The sequence below is a fragment of the Bombyx mandarina genome, chromosome A1, assembly GCF_030267445.1.
Source record: "Bombyx mandarina strain Sakado chromosome A1, ASM3026744v2".
In the NCBI taxonomy this organism is placed as follows: Eukaryota; Metazoa; Arthropoda; class Insecta; order Lepidoptera; family Bombycidae; genus Bombyx; species Bombyx mandarina.
Window position 1 is genome coordinate 16,505,351 of NC_143234.1, and position 19,285 is coordinate 16,524,635.

General features: G+C 38.9%; 1 protein-coding gene and 1 long non-coding RNA gene across 4 annotated transcripts in view; one reads left to right on the top strand and one right to left on the bottom strand.

The window, feature by feature from the left end:
• LOC149499584 (uncharacterized) overlaps positions 1-3,628 on the bottom strand; it is a 138,304-nt gene extending 134,676 nt beyond the window's left edge. Inside the window, exon 1 of the long non-coding RNA XR_016325663.1 lies at positions 3,369-3,628. This is a non-coding gene — a long non-coding RNA (uncharacterized LOC149499584). The remainder of the gene's footprint in view (positions 1-3,368) is intronic.
• The window catches only part of kibra (WW and C2 domain containing protein kibra), an 84,291-nt gene extending 67,548 nt beyond the window's left edge, over positions 1-16,743 (top strand). For all 3 annotated transcript variants that reach the window (XM_028173082.2, XM_089739528.1, XM_089739527.1), the window contains 15 exons: positions 38-886; positions 1,101-1,236; positions 2,166-2,268; positions 3,568-3,669; positions 4,969-5,073; positions 5,540-5,657; positions 5,992-6,172; positions 6,851-7,004; positions 7,633-7,724; positions 8,116-8,255; positions 10,367-10,474; positions 10,881-11,000; positions 11,742-11,894; positions 12,699-12,902; positions 13,428-16,743. In XM_028173082.2, the coding sequence (XP_028028883.2) occupies positions 38-886; positions 1,101-1,236; positions 2,166-2,268; positions 3,568-3,669; positions 4,969-5,073; positions 5,540-5,657; positions 5,992-6,172; positions 6,851-7,004; positions 7,633-7,724; positions 8,116-8,255; positions 10,367-10,474; positions 10,881-11,000; positions 11,742-11,894; positions 12,699-12,902; positions 13,428-13,734 (2,872 nt within the window). In that variant the 3' untranslated portion in view covers positions 13,735-16,743. The remainder of the gene's footprint in view (positions 1-37; positions 887-1,100; positions 1,237-2,165; positions 2,269-3,567; positions 3,670-4,968; positions 5,074-5,539; positions 5,658-5,991; positions 6,173-6,850; positions 7,005-7,632; positions 7,725-8,115; positions 8,256-10,366; positions 10,475-10,880; positions 11,001-11,741; positions 11,895-12,698; positions 12,903-13,427) is intronic.
• The last annotated feature ends 2,542 nt before the right edge of the window (positions 16,744-19,285 follow it).

Consider the following 19,285-nt stretch of genomic DNA (forward strand, 5'->3'; position numbering starts at 1 on the left):
TGTAAATCTGATTATTTGATAAAAACTTGTATTTCAGGGTCGAGCAAAAACTTAGCGCACAACAAGGTTGCTACAACATAACCGAAGCTCAGGCTATAATGACTGAGCTAAAGAACGTACAAAAATCATTAACCTCCGGTGAAAAGGAGAAAGCAGACTTAATGCAGTCTCTGGCAAAATTAAAAGACGATCTGACGAGACTGCAACTGGGAGATGCATCGCCAGACTTATCTTCCACCTTGAGTTTCCCTCAAGAGAAACTAAGCACCGCATCGCAAACTGATCTGTGTGCCGATTTAGTGCCTATAGGCACGAGATTAGCTGAAATGGCGCGGGTTCGCCTCCAGTACGACGAAGCTAGGAAAAGGATACAACAAATCCAACAACAGCTGGCGGATTTGGAGGACAAAGTCCAACCAGGACAAGCGGAATCAGACAAGGACCGTTTGTTGCTATTCCAAGAAAAGGAACAATTGCTACGGGAGTTAAGAAGCATCACGCCGAGAACGAGATCGAAGCAAGAGATGAGCGACATACAATCTGAATGCAAAAGGCTAGAGCAGGACTTGAAGAATGCCTTCGAGATGTCCAACAAGTGCATCGCGGACCGTTTGAGGCTACACGAAGAGAAGCAATTGTTGCTGCAGCAATTGAAAGATGCGTTAACGTCAATGACGACTTTAGAAGGACAGTTGAAGACATTATCGGCGAGCACACTGTCGGTGTCCAGCAGTTCGAGTTTGGGATCGCTATCGACGGCGAGCAGCAAAGGATCTCTGAGTTCAGGGATCAGTTTCACGGACATATACGGCGGGCCGCAGATCGCGAGCTCGTTTCAAACTGACAAGCCTATCGATATGGTGGATCTACATCGGAGAGTCGAAAGGTGAGAACGATTTTATGTACCGATTGCAAAAAAACTTTTTTTTTTTGTAATTTGTTGCTATGGCCCTCCTTGAAGTTAAGCGGTTGTATTGAGCTTGAGAGATTAGAATTGTGACTTACCAACCGTTGAAGAAGGAACGCAGATTTTCAAGAAACAGAGGGGGTTTGCATAAAAGCCAAAAGTGGTAATTTAATAAAAAAATACTTTTCTTCAGATTATTACGAGGTACCAGCTACAACGCGGACAGCGTAACTCCAGGCGCAAGCAGTTCGCCATCCCAGCCCTCTTTGTCGCCACGAAGCAGCTTGTCATCGGCCAGTCCACCACCACCACCGCCCTCTTACCACCAGGTGAACAATTTTTTTATCATTAGAATCACTCTCACATAGTATCAATTAAAAATTATCGATAGTATAATTAAATTAATAAAATGACAATAAAAACGTGAGATCAAACCCGGAGTCCATAGACATCTATAATGTAAACGCCGCCACCTACCTTGAGATATAAGTTCTGAGGTATAGCTACAACGGCTGCCCCATCCTTCAAACCGAAACGCATTACTGCTTCACGGCAGAAATAGGCAGGGCAGTGGTTGTGGTACCTACCTGTGCGGACTCACAAGACGTCCAACCACCCGTAAAGACGTACTCGTAAAAAATCGACGCAAAAAATAATCAGTGTGCTTAGTGCGAGTTTTTTAACATTCTCGATAGCGTAAAAGTCAGCTCATATTTGTATGGAATGGAATGTTCCAACAGCATACAAAATTGGTTTAACTTTTACGTTATCGAGATTTTTTTAATATTTATTGCTTAGATGGTTTGACGAGCTCACAGCCCACCTGGTGTTAAGTGGTTACTGGAGCCCATAGACATCTACAACGTAAATGCGCCACCCACTTTGAGATATAATTTCTAAAATCTCAGTATAGTTACAACGGCTGCCCTACCCTTCAGACTGAAACGCATTACTGTTTCACGGCAGAAATAGGCAGGGCGGTGGGTACATACCCGCGCGGACTAACAAGAGGTCCTACCACCAGTACCGCTACGTTAAAAAACCTTAAGAAACTCGCACTAAGCACACAGTACCGGCCACTTGTCGCGTTATCGGTACACACATATCTAACGCATGTCACTATATCGGATCCGTGCGAAACCCACGCCTCGGCTCGTGGCGCTGTCAGTTCGCTAACCAGACAGGCGTTCGCTTTCACGCGCGAGGTCACCGATGGACAGCTGGATAAGAATTAGGTTTTATTGTGCGCCTCCTTTAGGTCGAAAGACAGAGACGGCAGCAGCGAGAACTGGAAGAGAAACTGGCTGAAATGAGGATAGGCGTGGCCACCGGACTGGACGAAGTCACCGGCCTGGCTACAAGTGAGTGCTTCGTTGCTTAGAATCGAACGGTTTTTGGGTTTGCGGAAGTTGATGTACGAACAGCTTAAAGATGAATGTTTTTTTTTTATTGCTTAGATGGGTGGACGAGCTCACAGCCCACCTGGTGTTAAGTGGTTACTGGAGCCCATAGACATCTACAACGTAAATACGCCACCCACCTTGAGATATAAGTTCTAAGGTCTCAGTATAGTTACAACGGCTGCCCCGCCCTACAAAAAGAAACGCGTTACTGCTTCAGAGCAGAAATATGCAGGGTGGTGGTACCTACCTGTGCGGACTCACAAGAGGTCCTACCACCAGCACTGTGTAATGAGCGCTCGTGAACACCCGAGATATACATGACTTCAGATGCGGGTGTTTTTCTATTGATCTATTAGGACGGTGAAGTGGTTACGAAAAGACATAGAAATCGCAGTCTATCTTGGGATATGAAATGAGAGTTAGCAATGAGCGCTCGTGAACACCCGATATATACATGACTTATCAGATGCTTGCGTTTTTCTATTGATCTATTAGGCGGTGAAGTGGTTACGAAAACACATAGAAATTGCAGTCTATCTTGGATATGAAATCGGCAGAAATAAGCAATGTGTGCCTAACCAGTAAAGCGCATAATACCACCAAAACGTCATGGGATAACGGATACTTCCTTTTTCGTTGAAGAATTTTGTAATAAAAAGTCAATATCGATTTCAAATATTTATTTCATCTCATTTAACCGCTTCAGACTTCATAAGTTCAGAATCAATTGAATATGTTATTTCGAAAAGGGCACATGTCGCATATTTTGTCAATTTTTTTTTTATTGCTTAGATGGGTGGACGAGCTCACAGCCCACCTGGTGTTAAGTGGTTACTGGAGCCCATAGACATCTACAATGTAAATACGCCACCCACCTTGAGATATAAGTTCTAAGGTCTCAGTATAGTTACAAAGGCTACCCCACCCTTCAAACCGAAACGCATTACTGCTTCACGGCAGAAATAGGCGGGGTGGTGGCACCTACCCGTGCGGACTAACAAGAGGTCCTACCACCAGTCAAATACGTTTTTTCATATACATGTAGTTTTGAGGATAACCTACACCCATTTTATAATAATTCCAGTAATTTTCAATTGCTAATTAACACTAAAATATATCTCAAAAGTTAATATTTTAAATTTTACACTGCTTTAGAAAATAATCAGTTTTTTTCATTTCCTGAACATTTTACATTTTCAGAGATGTGTCCTTTTCGAAATTGCATATTCAATTAATTTTGACCGTAAATATGTTCAGTTCCAGTACAACTCCAAGGTCCGGGTCGACCCTGTGAGCCGCTGTCTCCCATATCGGAGACCCCCCCGCCACCCCTGTCTCCAAGGACTCCCTCGTCTAGTGGTAAATAAACTAATATTCATTATTGCTTAATCTATTATATTAATACGTGAAGCACAAACTTTGTATCCCTTTTTACGAAAATTGCGCGGACGGAGGAGTATGAAATTTCCCACACTTATAAGAACATAGTGCAAGAGTGCAGAATGAAGTTTTTTTTTTATTATGCCTAAAAAATCCATTAAATATATAAAAGAAACATGACACACACTTAAATACTCTTCGTTTATTGTCAAACTTTTGTTATTGTTTAAAGTCTGTGCTAAATTGTGAATAGATTTATATTGCTCGTCTTTAATATTATTTAATTTTGTCTATAGTGTAGTCTTGACGAAATCTGTGGTTATAGAAATATAATAGTCTTTTACAATAGAACCATACTAATGTTCAAACTTATAATTTCAGTTAATTGTAGTCGAATTTCCACTACCAAGGGAACAACTAGTTCCATTTATTCCATGTCAACTTTCCAAAGCTTAGACGAAATCTATGTATATAAAAATCGTCCCTTCCATTTCGAAATAGTAAACAAAAAAAATTATTACCCATTACAATTGATACAGCATATATTTAGGGTAAGGAATACTCGTCGACCAAAGTAGTGTCTAGTGACGTAATAATGAGGTCTTAATACAACTTTCAACATTAATCGGGATATATACTTATTTATAGCTTAGACGAACAAGCTTTGGGCTCAGCTGGTGTTAGGTGGTCACTCTAGAGCAGGGGTTAAACTTATTTTGTCTATTGCCCACATTGAGAATAAATTATTTTTTAGCGCCCCCATTTTTTCACCTACTTAAAAACCACTATAGAGAGAGCTCAGTCGGTGTCTAAGAGTCATCCTAGATGAAATTACAAATCGCCTCCCAAGGCTCGACACAACCCCCCATTTTTTTCTGGGTGTCTTACCACCCACTGTATGCTTGCAGCGCCCACAAGTGGGCGTTATTGCCCACTTTGAGAAAGGCTGCTTTAGAGTTCTAACCTTCAGTTCTGCAGTGCCACGGCTACCCTTCAAACCGGAGCACTTGACTGCTCGGCGGCAGAAACCCATAGACACAGCCAACTGAGTTTCTTGCCAAATCTTCTCAGTGGGTCGCGTTTCCGATCCGGTGGTAGATTCTGCGAAGCACGGCTTTTGCTAGGGCCAGTGTAAGCAACGTCGTCAAGTTTGAGCATTGTGAGCTCACCTATTTCTTAGGGTTACGCTGAAATGGCATCTCAAGGTCGTCAGCTTAGGTAGGAAATAAAAGTTCGTAATATCAGGTCACCACTAAACTAATAGCTTATACTACACAGGTACGAACACTAGATCAGTCTCGGCTGCGGTGAGCGACGAGTCAGTGGCGGGAGACTCGGGGGTGTTCGAAGCGGCGCAAGCGGCCACCGACGCTTCCAACGCCGGTAACATATACGACGACTTCTAATTCATTACACTCTTTATTGGTAGGCAGCGGCGTGTCTCTGCCCCTGGCATTGCTGTTGTCCATGGGCGACGGTAACCACTCACCATCAGGTGGACCGTACGCTCGTCTGCCTACAAGGGCAATAAAAAATATCTGAAGAATGTAAATTAAAATAATTTACGAAAGATTTAGGTAGTAATGTTTGTATTTAAATATTTATTATTTAAATTTTGATATTCCGTCTCTATATTATCCTTACAATGAGTGAACGAAATGAATGATTTCTTTGCTTCGAGTTCTCACCATCGATCCCAATAGGCGAAGATCGACGCATGTATTTGTCGTGATCGCCCGCGTAACTTTAACTGGGGGTGAACATTTGTAAACGCTATATAAGCTTTATTAGGAATACCACGCTTTTCGTAAGCACCAGATAAAATCTAATAGATAAATCGTGCTTGCAGTGAACAGTGCACAAATTGAGATCAAATTGCGTTACTGTCCCGACGAGACTGCGTTGGAGATCGGCATACTGAGGGCTCGGAATCTGCACGCGCTCTTCATCGACATGGGAACCGAAGTGTGAGTGCAACACTAATTTAATTTAATTTAAACAAAATATTATTTGTAAATAATTTTCTCGGTAGCAGTAACATAGCGAATAAGCAACATCATTTTTGAATTTATTATATTATATTATATCAGTATGGATAGATAGATGTTATCAGTAGGTACTTTAATAATTTGTTTAATAATTTAATATATTATCGAAATATAATTGATTTAATTATTTACCAAATCGGTTGAAGTTTTTTTTATTTTAAAACACAGATAAAATATTTTCTGTGTAAACGAAAACAATACTTTTGTGTTACATATATAAGCTAAATATAATCCTGTAATATTGTATACGCAGGGGCGTGAGAGGAGCGTTAGTTGTGGGCGGCGGCTGCGGCGTGGCGTTCGGCAGCGCGGCGTTGTCGTGGCGCGGCGCGACGCTGGCGTGGCGTCACGCGCAGCGCGTGCCGGTGGCGGGCGCGCGCGCGCTGCGGGCCGCCACGCTGCAGGTCAACCTCACCAGCGGCACCGAGTGTCTGGTAACTATAGCTGCAATCATATCGAGAAGTAAAGGCTATTTAGTATAAGCGATATTCTTGCAACTTTACAAGAAAACCATTTAAAGCTTAAAACTTAAAAAAATATCACATCAAAAAAAGTTCTTCACCTATTTGAATTGAGTAAACTTGACTGAAGTTCACTTAAAAACGTCGTATTGTTTGTTGATGGTAATAGCAAATTGTTGAAATAATACTCCGGAATAAAATATGTAACAGTTTTAATGCAAATAGTAAAAAGAAGAAACAAACTTATAAAAAGCAAAGACGGTGGCGTCACACGTGAGCAAATTGTGAACCATTTTTGACATTACAGATAATATGAAATTATGTTTACAATTCTCCAACACAAATAAAGCGGACTTTGAATTACAAATATAAATGTCACGTATTAGGCGAAATGACGCTTAAACCAAATAGTCTTTCATCCCCGGATATATAAATAGTCTTCAAACAAACATAAAATAATTTAACAGAAATAATGATTTCAAAAGACATGATGACGACTAGCCAAATTCGAGTATTCGGCTAACAAAGCCTTGAGTGCCATGTGACTAGAAACAAGGCGAGAGCGATTTAATATCTGATACAACCACATCCAGAAAACGTAGACCTACTTAACTATAATAAGTCTTTGAAATAAACCGTTTTTTTTTTCAGGGCTGCGCTCAAGTTAGCCTGGCCGACTTCGATCCGGAGCTAGGGTCGCAGAAGTGGTACAACGTACTGAGCTTCCGTTCCATGAGGAGAGACGAAAGCTCCGACGAATCGACGGTTATATCGTCGCAGACCTCCACGTTGACCCGGAACAGAGGTGAGAATGAAGATGTCATCTATCTATCTATATAATAATATATAAAAATGAATTGCTATTCGTTAGTCTCGCTAAAACTCGAGAACGGCTGGACCGATTTGGGTAATTTTGATTTTGAATTATTTGTGGAAGTCCAGATATGTTTAAAAGGTAGATAAATATGAAAATGCTCGGAATTAAATAAAAACAACAATTTTGTTTTTCCTTTGATGTGTCCCCCGTCGGACGGATTCCTTTTGTTTGTTTTAAGTTTATTTTATACAAAAGCTTAGGTCTTTTATTTATCGATTGAGGCACTACGAAGTCTGCCGGGTCAGCTAGTAATATAATAGTTTCCTTTGTATAGTTTTGTTTTGGCAAATGTGATTTTCAAAATTAAACTATTTTAAATTGTTGGATGAGAAATGAGATCACTACCATTCACGTGTTCAAAATAAAATAAAATCCACTCTTACTTATACTGCCTATCAAATATTAAGCGATCGAATATGCTCTTAGCATTGTTGATGCCTAAAGCCGATGATATTATTCAAAGGGACTTCAAGTAAAATAGGTTATGAAGAGAAAACAAATATTTTTGTGACGTGTTTGTACTAGATATATTGAATTTTTATCATTATTCCCGCAGGTCCGGAGAGCATGGCGGGCGCGGAATGTAATATCGACTGCGGTGATAATTCCGCTTCGGAAGACGAGGAGTCTAGAGAACCACTGAATCAGGTAATGTTTCGAACGAACCCCACGGCGAGGGCGCGCACCAAACCGCCGCTGTGAAATAAATATAAGGGTGTGCTATCCCACGGCACCTATACCTACAAAATTTACTACAACGAACTGATCATCTATATGATGTTAAGTGATAACAGCTCATAGACAATTAACAAATATCTTGAGACATGAGCCTCGGTTTTAAAGTACCGCGGCTGCCCCGCCCTTAATAATTTTTTTATGGACGAGCTCACAGCCCACCTGGTGTTATGTGGCTACTGGAGCCCATATACATTTACAAGGTAAATGCGCTACCCACCTTGAGATGCAAGTTCTAAGGGCTGTGGGCTCGTCTAACCATCTAAGCAATAAGAGCTAACGCGATGGTCTCGATCGCCAACAGATTGTGGAAGAGGATTCGTTCGAAGATTACATTCCCGAGGAGGAGTTAGTGTTGGAAGACGAGTACCTACACCCGGCCACCGCTGAGAAGGAAACCAACACCGAATGCAACTTCTGCCCTGAAGCCAGGCAACTCAGAAGGTACGCGACTGACTATTGCTATTCGTCCATCTACAATATAATAGATATAAGTAATAAGCCTGAAATCCTAGAGGAAGTCCTAGAGGGTTTATAAATTTCGTCCTTAACGACGGAAAAGTGACTTTAAAGTTTTTTTCGTTTTTATGAGTTTGTCACTAAATTGTACATTCATTTTCTAATTAAACTTTATCGCGGATGATATTTACGCCTTTGGTATATTTTGGTTAACTCTTAACCTAATCGATAACATATTTTCTTAATATAAAAAAACTTCGCTTTTAATATAAGTTAAAAGATTATTTTGTTATTAATCTTTGAAGGTAGCTGAGTTTATCTGCGAATGTGTAGGTTAATCAAAATATTTTTTTAATAACTCAGTTATGCAAGACAGTGATAATAGTAGTAAATTGTTTACTGTTGCCTATAGAGATTGTTCATTGACAATTGAATATATTTTGTGTGTGTACAAATACATTCTTGTTCATTTATGCAAAAGAAATGTTGCAGGATTTGAGAAATATATTTCTTTTTCATTAAATTTAAATTTCAATATCTGGAATTTTCGTTAAGTGGCAGCCCTGAATTAATGATTAAAAATCATTTTGTAGTTAGTATTTTGGATGCTAGTTCTAAAGTGGTGGAGGTGGAGGTTTCTGGTGATATCCTAACATAAAACTGAGTGGTAGGACCTCTTGGGAGTCCGCACGGGTAGGTACCACCACCCCGCCTATTTCCGCCGTGAAGCAGTAATGCGTTTCGGTTCGAAGGGTGGGGTAGCCGTTGTAACTATACTGAGACCGTAGAACTTATATCTCGAGGTGGGTGGCGCATTTACGTTGTAGATGTCTATGGGCTCCAGTAACCACTTAACAGCAGGTGGGCTGTGAGCTCGTCCACCTATCTAAGCAATAAAAAAAAAAAAAAAAATGTTATTATCTATTCGGTATGTTGTATATTTGTGGTGGGAAGATTATTTGTTAGCATTAAACTACATATACAGTAGATTGGGGGAATCGGGACGTTTTTCAATTCCAAGACGAGTTTTCAGAGGTTTTTCTTAGGTTAATACTAATATAATTGAAATTAAAATGGTTCCAGAGGTTTAAATTTTCCGATGCATTATTGTAGATAGTACATTGAAAAATATACGCAAAAACTTAAAACAAAAATTTGGGGTGAATCCGGTCACGTATGGGGACAATAGTTTTTCGATAGGGCTGGCACTGTTCAGTTGTTAAGTAGGTACTTACATTTAGGTAACTAACTTTTCAATATCTTTAATCAGTTACAAAACTCTGATGACTAAATTGAAGTATTTAATATTCATAAACACTAAATAAAAGTCCTTTCAAATTCCAAAAAATTTAAATCTCACAAAAGCATTGTGGCAACCCAGATTTGTCCCTATTCTACACTTAGTCCTCATCCCCCCCAATCTACGGTACTATATTTATGTAAGTACTGAACGTTGCGAATCATAAAACGGTGTTGGGTGTACATAGTTGTGAATTTCTACCACAGATACATGAAGCGATTAAAGCGGATAGAGGCCGATGGTAAGCCTCAAGATGAAACGCCATTAGAGAAATAATACCGTCCAAATGAACATATCTGTACATAGTTTTTGTATATAGGTATGTTTACATTGTGTCGGTGTTTTTAAGCTTTGTAACAACGTATTAAGATCGTTTTTTGCATGTACTTTTATGAGCATGATCATTAACCGGCATGATACTTGGCACGGCGTGAATGTAACGTTGTTTTCACATCAACCGACATTGGTCATTGATCACGTTGGTCTAGTGGTGCCATCGGATCCGGGTTCGATGGCCGGTCGGAAACAGAGTCTTTGCTAAAGATATACAATATCGTTATCTGGTCGTAAATTAATTTTTAAGTAAACAACTCGCTTGTGGGCTTAATACAAAAATATTTCCTTTTAACTTAAAAAATTTCATTATTTCTCGATCGGTGTCATGTTAGCCGAATATTCAGTTAGAGTTTACAAATGTTTTGTAACAAATACTAGCATTATAAATTCGCATATATAAACGGGGAAGTTAAAACAACGAATGTTTTATGATATATGTATATTTTTTTTGTCTTTACAGGAAGCAACAGACGAAAGCTGAGTCAAGCGAAACTTTAGCGCCGATAAAGAGATCTCAAACGTTTTCTCCGCAGCCGCAGAGCATCGGGAAAGGCCAATATATTTGCAGGTCAGTCATACGTATCAACATTACGGGGAATAGTAACTGGATAATTTTTGGAAAAGCAAGGAGTTTCTGTTTATAATTTGCGTAATTACTGGTGGTAGGACGTCTTGTAAGTCCGCACGGGTAGGTACTACCGCTACGACTATTTCTACCGTGAAGCAGTAATGCGTTTCGGTTTCAAGGATGGGGCAGCCGTTGTATTCTAAAACTGAAACTTTCTTGTCTCAAGGTAGGTGGCGGCGGCATTTAACAGCAGGTGGGCTGTGAACTCGTTCATCCATTTAGGCAATAAAAAAAAAGAGTCAATTAGTCGTGTGATAATCGCACGCAGTATCTTGTGATGCCAAACTGACTATTATAAGTGACAAACAAATCGTTATTTAATTTTATATCTATATCATTTTTTCAGATTGAATCGTTCGGAATCTGATTCGTCAATGGTTCAGTACGCGAGACGAGTGCCCCTGCATCCGCCGCCCACCACCAGCATCCCATTCGACCGGACCGTCAGAGAACGCAGATCTCTCAGGTAAGCTGAACATGTTTTTAAGCTATTGCATAGCTTTTATCGCGGGCTTTGAGCGCGGCGACCGAATCAAGAAATTCAGTAACGAAAAGAAAACCTAACACCCCCACTCCGCCTACCATGTAGCTCGCGTTCAACACATTCGCACGTTGCGCTTGTGTAGTGTTTGTGAATAAGCGTGCGGCATGACGTCGCACTGCATGCGCATCATGAAAAGTCTGTCCATCTCTCTCTCGTGCGGTCTAGTTTATGAGTGTGAAGGGGACAGTTAATGTTTTTCTTTTATTAATGTTTATAAAAATTGCGTGGTCTTATTTTATTATTGCTTTAATATTAAATTATTATTGTCTAATTATAATTGCATAAGTTGATAAAAATGCTATGCAATAGCTTTACTGCGGCAGTGTTGTTTTTATTGCTTAGATGGGTGGTCGAGCTCACAGTCCACCTGGTGCTTAGTGGTTACTGGAGCCCATAGACATCTACAACGCAAATGCGCCACCCACCTTGAGATATAAGTTCCAAGGTCTCAAGTATAGTTACAACGGCTGCTCCGCCCTTCAAACCGAAACGCATTACTGCTTCATCGCAGAAATAGGCGGGGTAGTGGTACCTACCCGCGCGAACCCATCAGTAAAAACCTGTCCTGGTGAAACTGGAAAGTCCTCAGGGCCACCAGTAATCCTTCAATTATAACAAAAGTACATACCTGTGCGGACTCACAAGTTCTGTCTGTGTGTGCAGGCTGGGTCGCGTGGCGGGCGGCGCGGTCCGTCGCAGCGCGCCCCGCTCGGGCCCGCGCACGTCGCTGGACCTCACGCTGGACCTGCGCGCGCAGCACACGCGCCTCGCCGACCTCACCGACGAAATCGCCACGCTCACCCAGCTCAAGAAGCGGTAAGCTCCATATACCTGATGGCAGACATTAGTCGTGTGCAGACGAGACTACAGGACCCCTCCCCCCCCTCATGTGTACTGCGCATAGGAGATTGGAGGGAAAAAAAACTAGAGTTATAATAGCTACAAATCTGGGATGTCACAATACTTTTAGCTGTTAGAGATTTAACTTTGTTGAACCGAAAATGACTTTTATTTTTAGTGATTAAGAATTTTAAATAATTTAATTTAGTCCTCAAAGTTTTGTAACTCATTGAAGATATTAAAAAGTTAATTAAAGTTAAAGTTAGGTACCTACTTAACAAACTAAATAGTGCCAGCCCTATCGAAAAACTCTTATTGTCTCCATACGTAACCTGATTCACCCCAGAGCCAAGGTGAATCGGGTCAAACTAGTTTTTTTTTTAGTTTTTGTGTATATTTTGTAACGAACTATGTATAATAACGCATCGTATATAAAATTTTAAGCCTCCGGAGCCATTTTATTGGTATTAACCTAAGAAAAACCATTGAACCTTTGTGTTGGATTTCGAAATGGTCCTGATTTCTCCCAATTTACGGTAACCCTCCAAACTGAGCGTGTCCGCTTCTGACAGTACCTATTCGTGCTGTGATTCATAATATGCCCAAAATATTTTGCTTTAAGCTTCTCTAATAGATAAATGGAGTCTAAAAGTACATGCAATTATTATCGTGCATTTTACAGTTAGCACAATATTTAAAAATCTACGTACTGACCATGGAAACTATAAAGTATTCCGAACTCTATACAAATTATTTTAAATATTTAATCATGACTTACAGACTTGAGGAAGCCTGCGCTCGTGGTGACCCATCGGTCGCAGCGCAAGTGGCAGACGACGAGGCTCTAAGTAGACTGGTCAGTTCCGGGGCCGCGGACGCGGGCTCCACCAGGGCGGCGCGGCTGTTGCAGCGAGCAGCCAGAGACATCTACCGGCTGCGGCGCTCGAGACAGGGAGGCAGGAAACCAGACCTTATCACGTTTAGGTAAGGACTATTTGTTACATGTGGGATGTTAATTCACATTAACTGACCACCACCTACCCTGCCTATTTCTGCCGTGAAGCAGTAATGCGTTTCGGTTTGAAGGACGGGGTAGCCGTTTTAACTATACTGAGACCTTAGAACTTATGTCTCAAGGTGAGTGGCGCATTTACGTTGTACATGTCTATGGGCTCCAGTAACCACTTAACACCAGGTGGGCTGTGAGCTCGTCCACCCACCTAAGCAATAAAAAAAAGGTCTCTGCCAATGACTGTAACTTAAATCTGTCCACGTAACTTCGACTTACCGCGACTGTACCTTATTTGCTTAGTGTGAGTTTTTGAACGTTCTCGATAGCGTAAAAGTTAACCTAATTTTGTATGCAGTTGGAACAGCGCCCCTAGCGGCAAACGTACGCAAACGATCTCATTCCATACAAATATGAGCTAACTTTTACGCTATCGAGAACGTTAAAAAACCCTCACTAAGCATTCAGGAAACATTGTCTCATAGCAATCTTTCTTACAGGGAGAAGATGGCATTTTTCACGCGAAGCAAAAACACGATACCCGCTCTGCCCGGAGAGGCCGACGACCTATCCGAAGACGACTGGGAGGTAGACCTCGAAGAGAGAACCACTCCAGACGGCAGGTCCTCGAAGACGTCATTCGAGAGACGTGAGCAGCCCTGTCTCGAAGCTGCGAAGGTGGTGGAATGTAAGAACCCGTGCATGAACCCGGAGCCTTGCTTCGAAGATCAGGCCAAGGAGGAAACTAAGACTGATGATGTGAGGTATGATTTCGTTGTTGATAGAGTGCTCGGAGTTCAGGTTTGAATGGTTTGTGATTTGAGGAAACAATTTTGTAACATGATTTTTTTGCGTTCGATTGTGGTCGTATCAATAAAATATAGATATGTTTATACGCTGTCACCGTGAGCGTACCTGAGTACTTGCGGGAGTGATCTGCCCTCAACGGGTGATTGGGTTGCATCAAGTCGGAAGAACTTCATAGATAGTTTATTAACATGACAAACCCCCTCAATGAAGTCATATAGAGGGGTGAAAGGGTTAAGCGACATTTCGCTTAGTATGCGACATTTATCTTTGTACTTAAATGTCTGTTTTATTAGCTATTAGTATCAACAGTTCGATGTTTTTAATTGAACTTCTATTAATTTATTCCATAGAAATAGCCGAAGAAGTTTTTTGTTATGATATTTTTTTCAAATTTTAAACTTTAAATGGCTCTCCTGTAAAGTTGCAGAAATGTCGCTTAAACCAAATAGCCTTTCACCGGTCAATATATATAAGCCTAAAAACACTATATTTTTGTTCATAAACCATTAATATAACGAGAGAGACAGCGTAAACGGATCACGTTTTGTTGAATGTCCAGTGTGCGACAAAGTTTATATCGATTACAATTGTATTGCTTTTATCGATATAGACGTGCGTAATAAAAAAATCGTACTACAAAAATGTTTTCCTCGAATAGCTGAGTTCTTGAGGCGCAGGGAGCCGGCACCGTTCATTAAATATTGCAACTAACATTGTTCTGTGATCACTATTGCCCATTGAGATTTTCTGGATCGAAGACTGACGTAACAATTATTCTATTATATTGGTTATATTTTTATTTACAATAAAACAAAGGCGTTACAGGAATCCGTATGCAGTTTTTTTTTCTATCGCACCACACTTAATGTCATCTGTCAAAATATTTGACATTTATAATGTAAAGCCAAATGAGATTGAATAATCCAATTGATTGCCATTATAAAAAAAAAAAAAACAATTTCTGTAACGCCTGCTCAGATTTGAACCTTACATAAGCATATTTCAGATCACCATGCATCTGCACATATATACATATATATGTTTAATAAATTATGTTTCGTGCAAATTTTGTGCCATAGAAAAGTTCAATGGAGTTTGCTGTAAATGATAACGTGATGTGCTTTGACTAGATCAGTATGTTCTGAGAAACAGTTCAATGTAATTATAATATATTATTAACATCCATTAAATTATAGTAAAACAGTGAATTCCATATAACATAAGTAAGTTACTAATATGTATTTCATTTTGTACCGTTCGATTGTTGTACAAAGACATGTGCCTTAGACACGGTGCCCGATAGAGCCTGCGGGAGTGCCATACATGGCAGGGGTAGACGCTGTTTAGGTACAAAATAGATTGTATGAAGAGTCACAAAACAAATGCCAAACATTCTTTTTAATGTTAGAGAATTATGTGGGGATTAAAAAATGTTTAATTGTTGTAAATATTATCAACGGTCGCCCACCGAATGAATCGATGCGTTTCTACCATCCTCCACGATTTTCTATGCCCAGAAATAGCTGGTCAATTTGTCATTACTCACACCCTAAATAATGTAACAATGGAATAACTTTTTTAATAATATATTGTACTACGATCAACACATTAATTTAAAAAAAAAATAACAACATACTTTTCACTCAAAATAGTGACATTTATTTCTTGGTATATTCAAATCGTGGAAACGTAATAGGGTTTCCTCCACCGAGTATATAGGACTTGAAGGCCAAAAAGCTTTGTACATATAAAGGCTTACGTGAGTCGTTTACTTAACAGAGAATAGGGATGATGGTTCATTTATTATTTTATCAAACAGTTATCCTATTCAAAGTACTCAAAGTCTAAATTAGCAATAATATTATAATACATTCAGGAAAGACCAGAACCTTTTAAATTGATGGTGGGGTGCAGAAATATGCACAGTGATTCGTGACGTCATCGCCAAAAATTGCAGGCGTGTGAAAGAGAATATCGCTCCCGTTACGTAACAATTTTCCCCCATACCTGTCTTTATAATATTGTAATTTCAATGCCATTTTCACAAAATAATTATTTAAAATCTTAAAAATAATGTGCATTGCATCATAGTAAATCTCCGTATTTATTATTTTATTGTAATTATTCTACGGTGTTATACTATTAATCAACTGATAAAAAAATCGAAAAACAGGCATTGGAATGAAAACGTCCAACATTAATTAATTGAAATTTAATAAGATGCAATTGTTTTTATATTTTCTTTCCTAGATCTGAAATGTAATTAATGGTCATCTCATTCGTAACTCAACATTGTATTGTAAACGTGATCGCCTATTCCTTTCTACCAAATTTGGAAATCAAATCACTAGATAAGGACCGGGTCAAATTGTTTTACGAAATAAAAGCCGTTTTTGGACAAAGATGTTTCTAGTTTTAAGTTGAAATGTTTTTATGATACATTCATTAACTTGTATGTTTTGATGACATTCATGAATCCCAAAAATTTTCTATACATGTTGTATACAAATTTTTGAATAATGTCATGTTATGTTGTCTTCAAAATGTTAGTTTCTGTCAGTGTTAAATTTAATGTTATTGTAGATTATTTTTTTTGTAATATATTTAATTTAATTGTAGCATAATAATATATTGTGTAAATAAATAATCTGAAATATATTTAAAGAATATGCATATCTGTAATATGAATTCAGTTTTATTTTAAATCACTTATGTAGCAGTAGTAGTTGGAGAAAACTATTTCGATAACAAAATAGTCTCTATAGACTTTTATAAATTTTTGTGTTGTAAAAATAATGTATATTTCCTATTTTTAATAATAATTATTATTTACTTAGAGTTTTATACATTGTAATTGTTATAGAGGTAAATTTCTAATTTGCCAAATTAATATAAGTTTTGTTTTAATTCTTCCACTGAAAGGGATTATTATATTTTGTAAAAATGCCAATACTGATGATAGAAAGTTGATATAAATAAAAATTGAAAATAAAAATTACAAATTGATTTTGGTTGTTTGAATTTTGGAATTATCAGAAACCTATTGACCGTGCGACCTTCTAGAACTTCAAAATGTTTCTTTGAATTTAAGTTTCTACCTTGTATTGCATAGCTCATTGAACGAGTTCGCAGTCCTGTCATATGCTGTTAAGTGATTATCGAAGCATCACTAACCTCAGCGTAGATACAGCCGATCAACTTGAGACATGAGGCCAAAACATATTGTATAACGACTGTCTCATCGTTACAATAAGGCCATACCATCAGTACATGACTTGAATATTGGTGACAGCGTTGACAGTGCTCTGTGTATGGGCTTCACTAACCACAACTGTCTCTCCATCGATCTAATGCTATAAAAATATTGGCGGATCACGCAAAATATTTAGACGAAACTTTTGCTTTGCAAACACACATTTAGTAGTTTGGTATGTAACGGAATCTTTTATTGTCTTTTTCACGTACTTCAAGACGTGCCCTCAACTTGACAATTTGCACACGCACCAAAGACCGATGACAATACTATAACAACGAGTATACCACCTTCCTCTAATCTTCTGATATCACTACATAGTATAAAACAAAGTCGCTTTCTCTGTCCCTATATCTGTCCCTATGTATGCTTAAATCTAAAACTACGCAACGGATTTTGGTGCGGTATTTTGGAACGAAGTTCCTTACGGCAGGCTTGGAGGGGATAGGGATTTTGCTGCGCGACCGAACTGAAAAAAATGTGATAATAAAACCGTAAGAAAAAATCCGTGGAAAAAAGTGCCTGGAATAAAACCGTTAAATGAGACGTGCGCAGGCGCGACAGTCGCATACACAAGCGAGTAGTGTATAATACCTTTCTCTTTCTCCTTCTTTTTATTATTATTCATATAAATAGCTGTTTCTTGGTATATTAATATTATATATTTTTTATAAATCATTGTAAATAAAATAAAGTTGATAACTTTGTAAAGTTTTTTTTTTTATCAATAAAAAATCATAATAACGAATAGAACTTAAAATTAATAATATTTATATAATAAAGAACTTCGTTCCTATCCGGTGTCCCACGACACCACACATCTTTTTTTAATAGACAGCGTGATTGAAGAGGAAGGTTTATATGTACAATAACATCCATTAAATAATGGAGAAATCAATAATAAATTACAGTTTCCGAAGCGAAGCGAGGGCGGGTCGCTAGTGTATCAAAATGATAAATAAAGCATATATTAAATTTTTAGTTCGACTTGCAATTTAAGCGTGTATATTTGTTTTTTTTAAACTATGTTTGAAAAAGCATTGAAATTTAAGTCATAAAAGTGACTATAGTTAGTGTTTAATTTATAGGCAGCGACTGGCTGTCCTATCCTAAAAACTAGAATGTATGGCTGTGTCATGTTCATTATACGCTGGTTGGTGACTCAAAACCAAGCGGTCTCAAATTATGCATTATCATCACTAGAAGTACGAATTTATGTAATCTGTGTTTCCCTTAAGTAGAGTGATGAGTAAATTATCAAAATTATTATATTTAAAAAAAAATGTGCTACTGGAGTTACCATAAATATAATAATATATACTTACCCGCGTAGACGAACACGATGCACTACTACCAATAATAAAGTAAATTACTAAATTGGATTCGAACTCAGACATTGTCACATTAGACGATACAAGTATACCCAATTTCTTTGTGGACCTCTGTCCTTTGTGTTGCCTGATGCAAATCCTGGTCTCATTCGATTAGTAAATTAAGATTAGAGAATAATGCGCGCTACCCTGATGATTATTTTATTTTTTTGTTACTTAGATGGGTGGACGAGCTCACAGCACAGGTGTTAAGTGGTTACTGGAGCCCATAGACATCTACAACGCAAATGATCCATCCACCTTGAGATATAAGTTCTAAGGTCTCAGTATAGTTACAACGGCTTCCCCACCCTTCAAACCGAAACGCATTACTGCTTTACGGCAGAAATAGGCAGAAGATATTTAAAAAAAAAGATTGATTATGGAGACGGAAGTTAAAGCACTAGTAACTTGAATTGATTCCGATCGCAACCCGTGTCTTCTAATCATCAGTCTTTCAAATAGCCTAACTAGAGCTGTGAGTATGGTATAATTTAAATGTATTGCCCCTGTAGGCCTTCATTACGGTGAGCCCGAGTGGTTGCACGCAAACGGTCAGTCCTATAATCTCACTATTTATCGTTTGAATTAATGAACTCGGGAACAGGTTTTTATAGGGTGTATTGAATCCGCTCCTGAAAATAAAGACCTATGATTTTCCGTACCTATGATTTCGTTCGGTTCGTGACACGAAATATGAACTTAATAACAATAGTCTTAGAGCTGGTCGTCCAACAATGAACGAAGACTTCGGTTCTCTCTTTTTTTTGTACCGTACGTTCCATTGGGAGAGCTCTGCGTCCTCGTCGAACCCGTCGCTTGTGACGAAGGGCTCGACGAGCGAATTAGCCCATAGACACAGCCCACTGAGTTTCTCGCCGGATTTTCTCAGTGGGTCGTGTTTCCGATCCGGTGGTAGATTCTG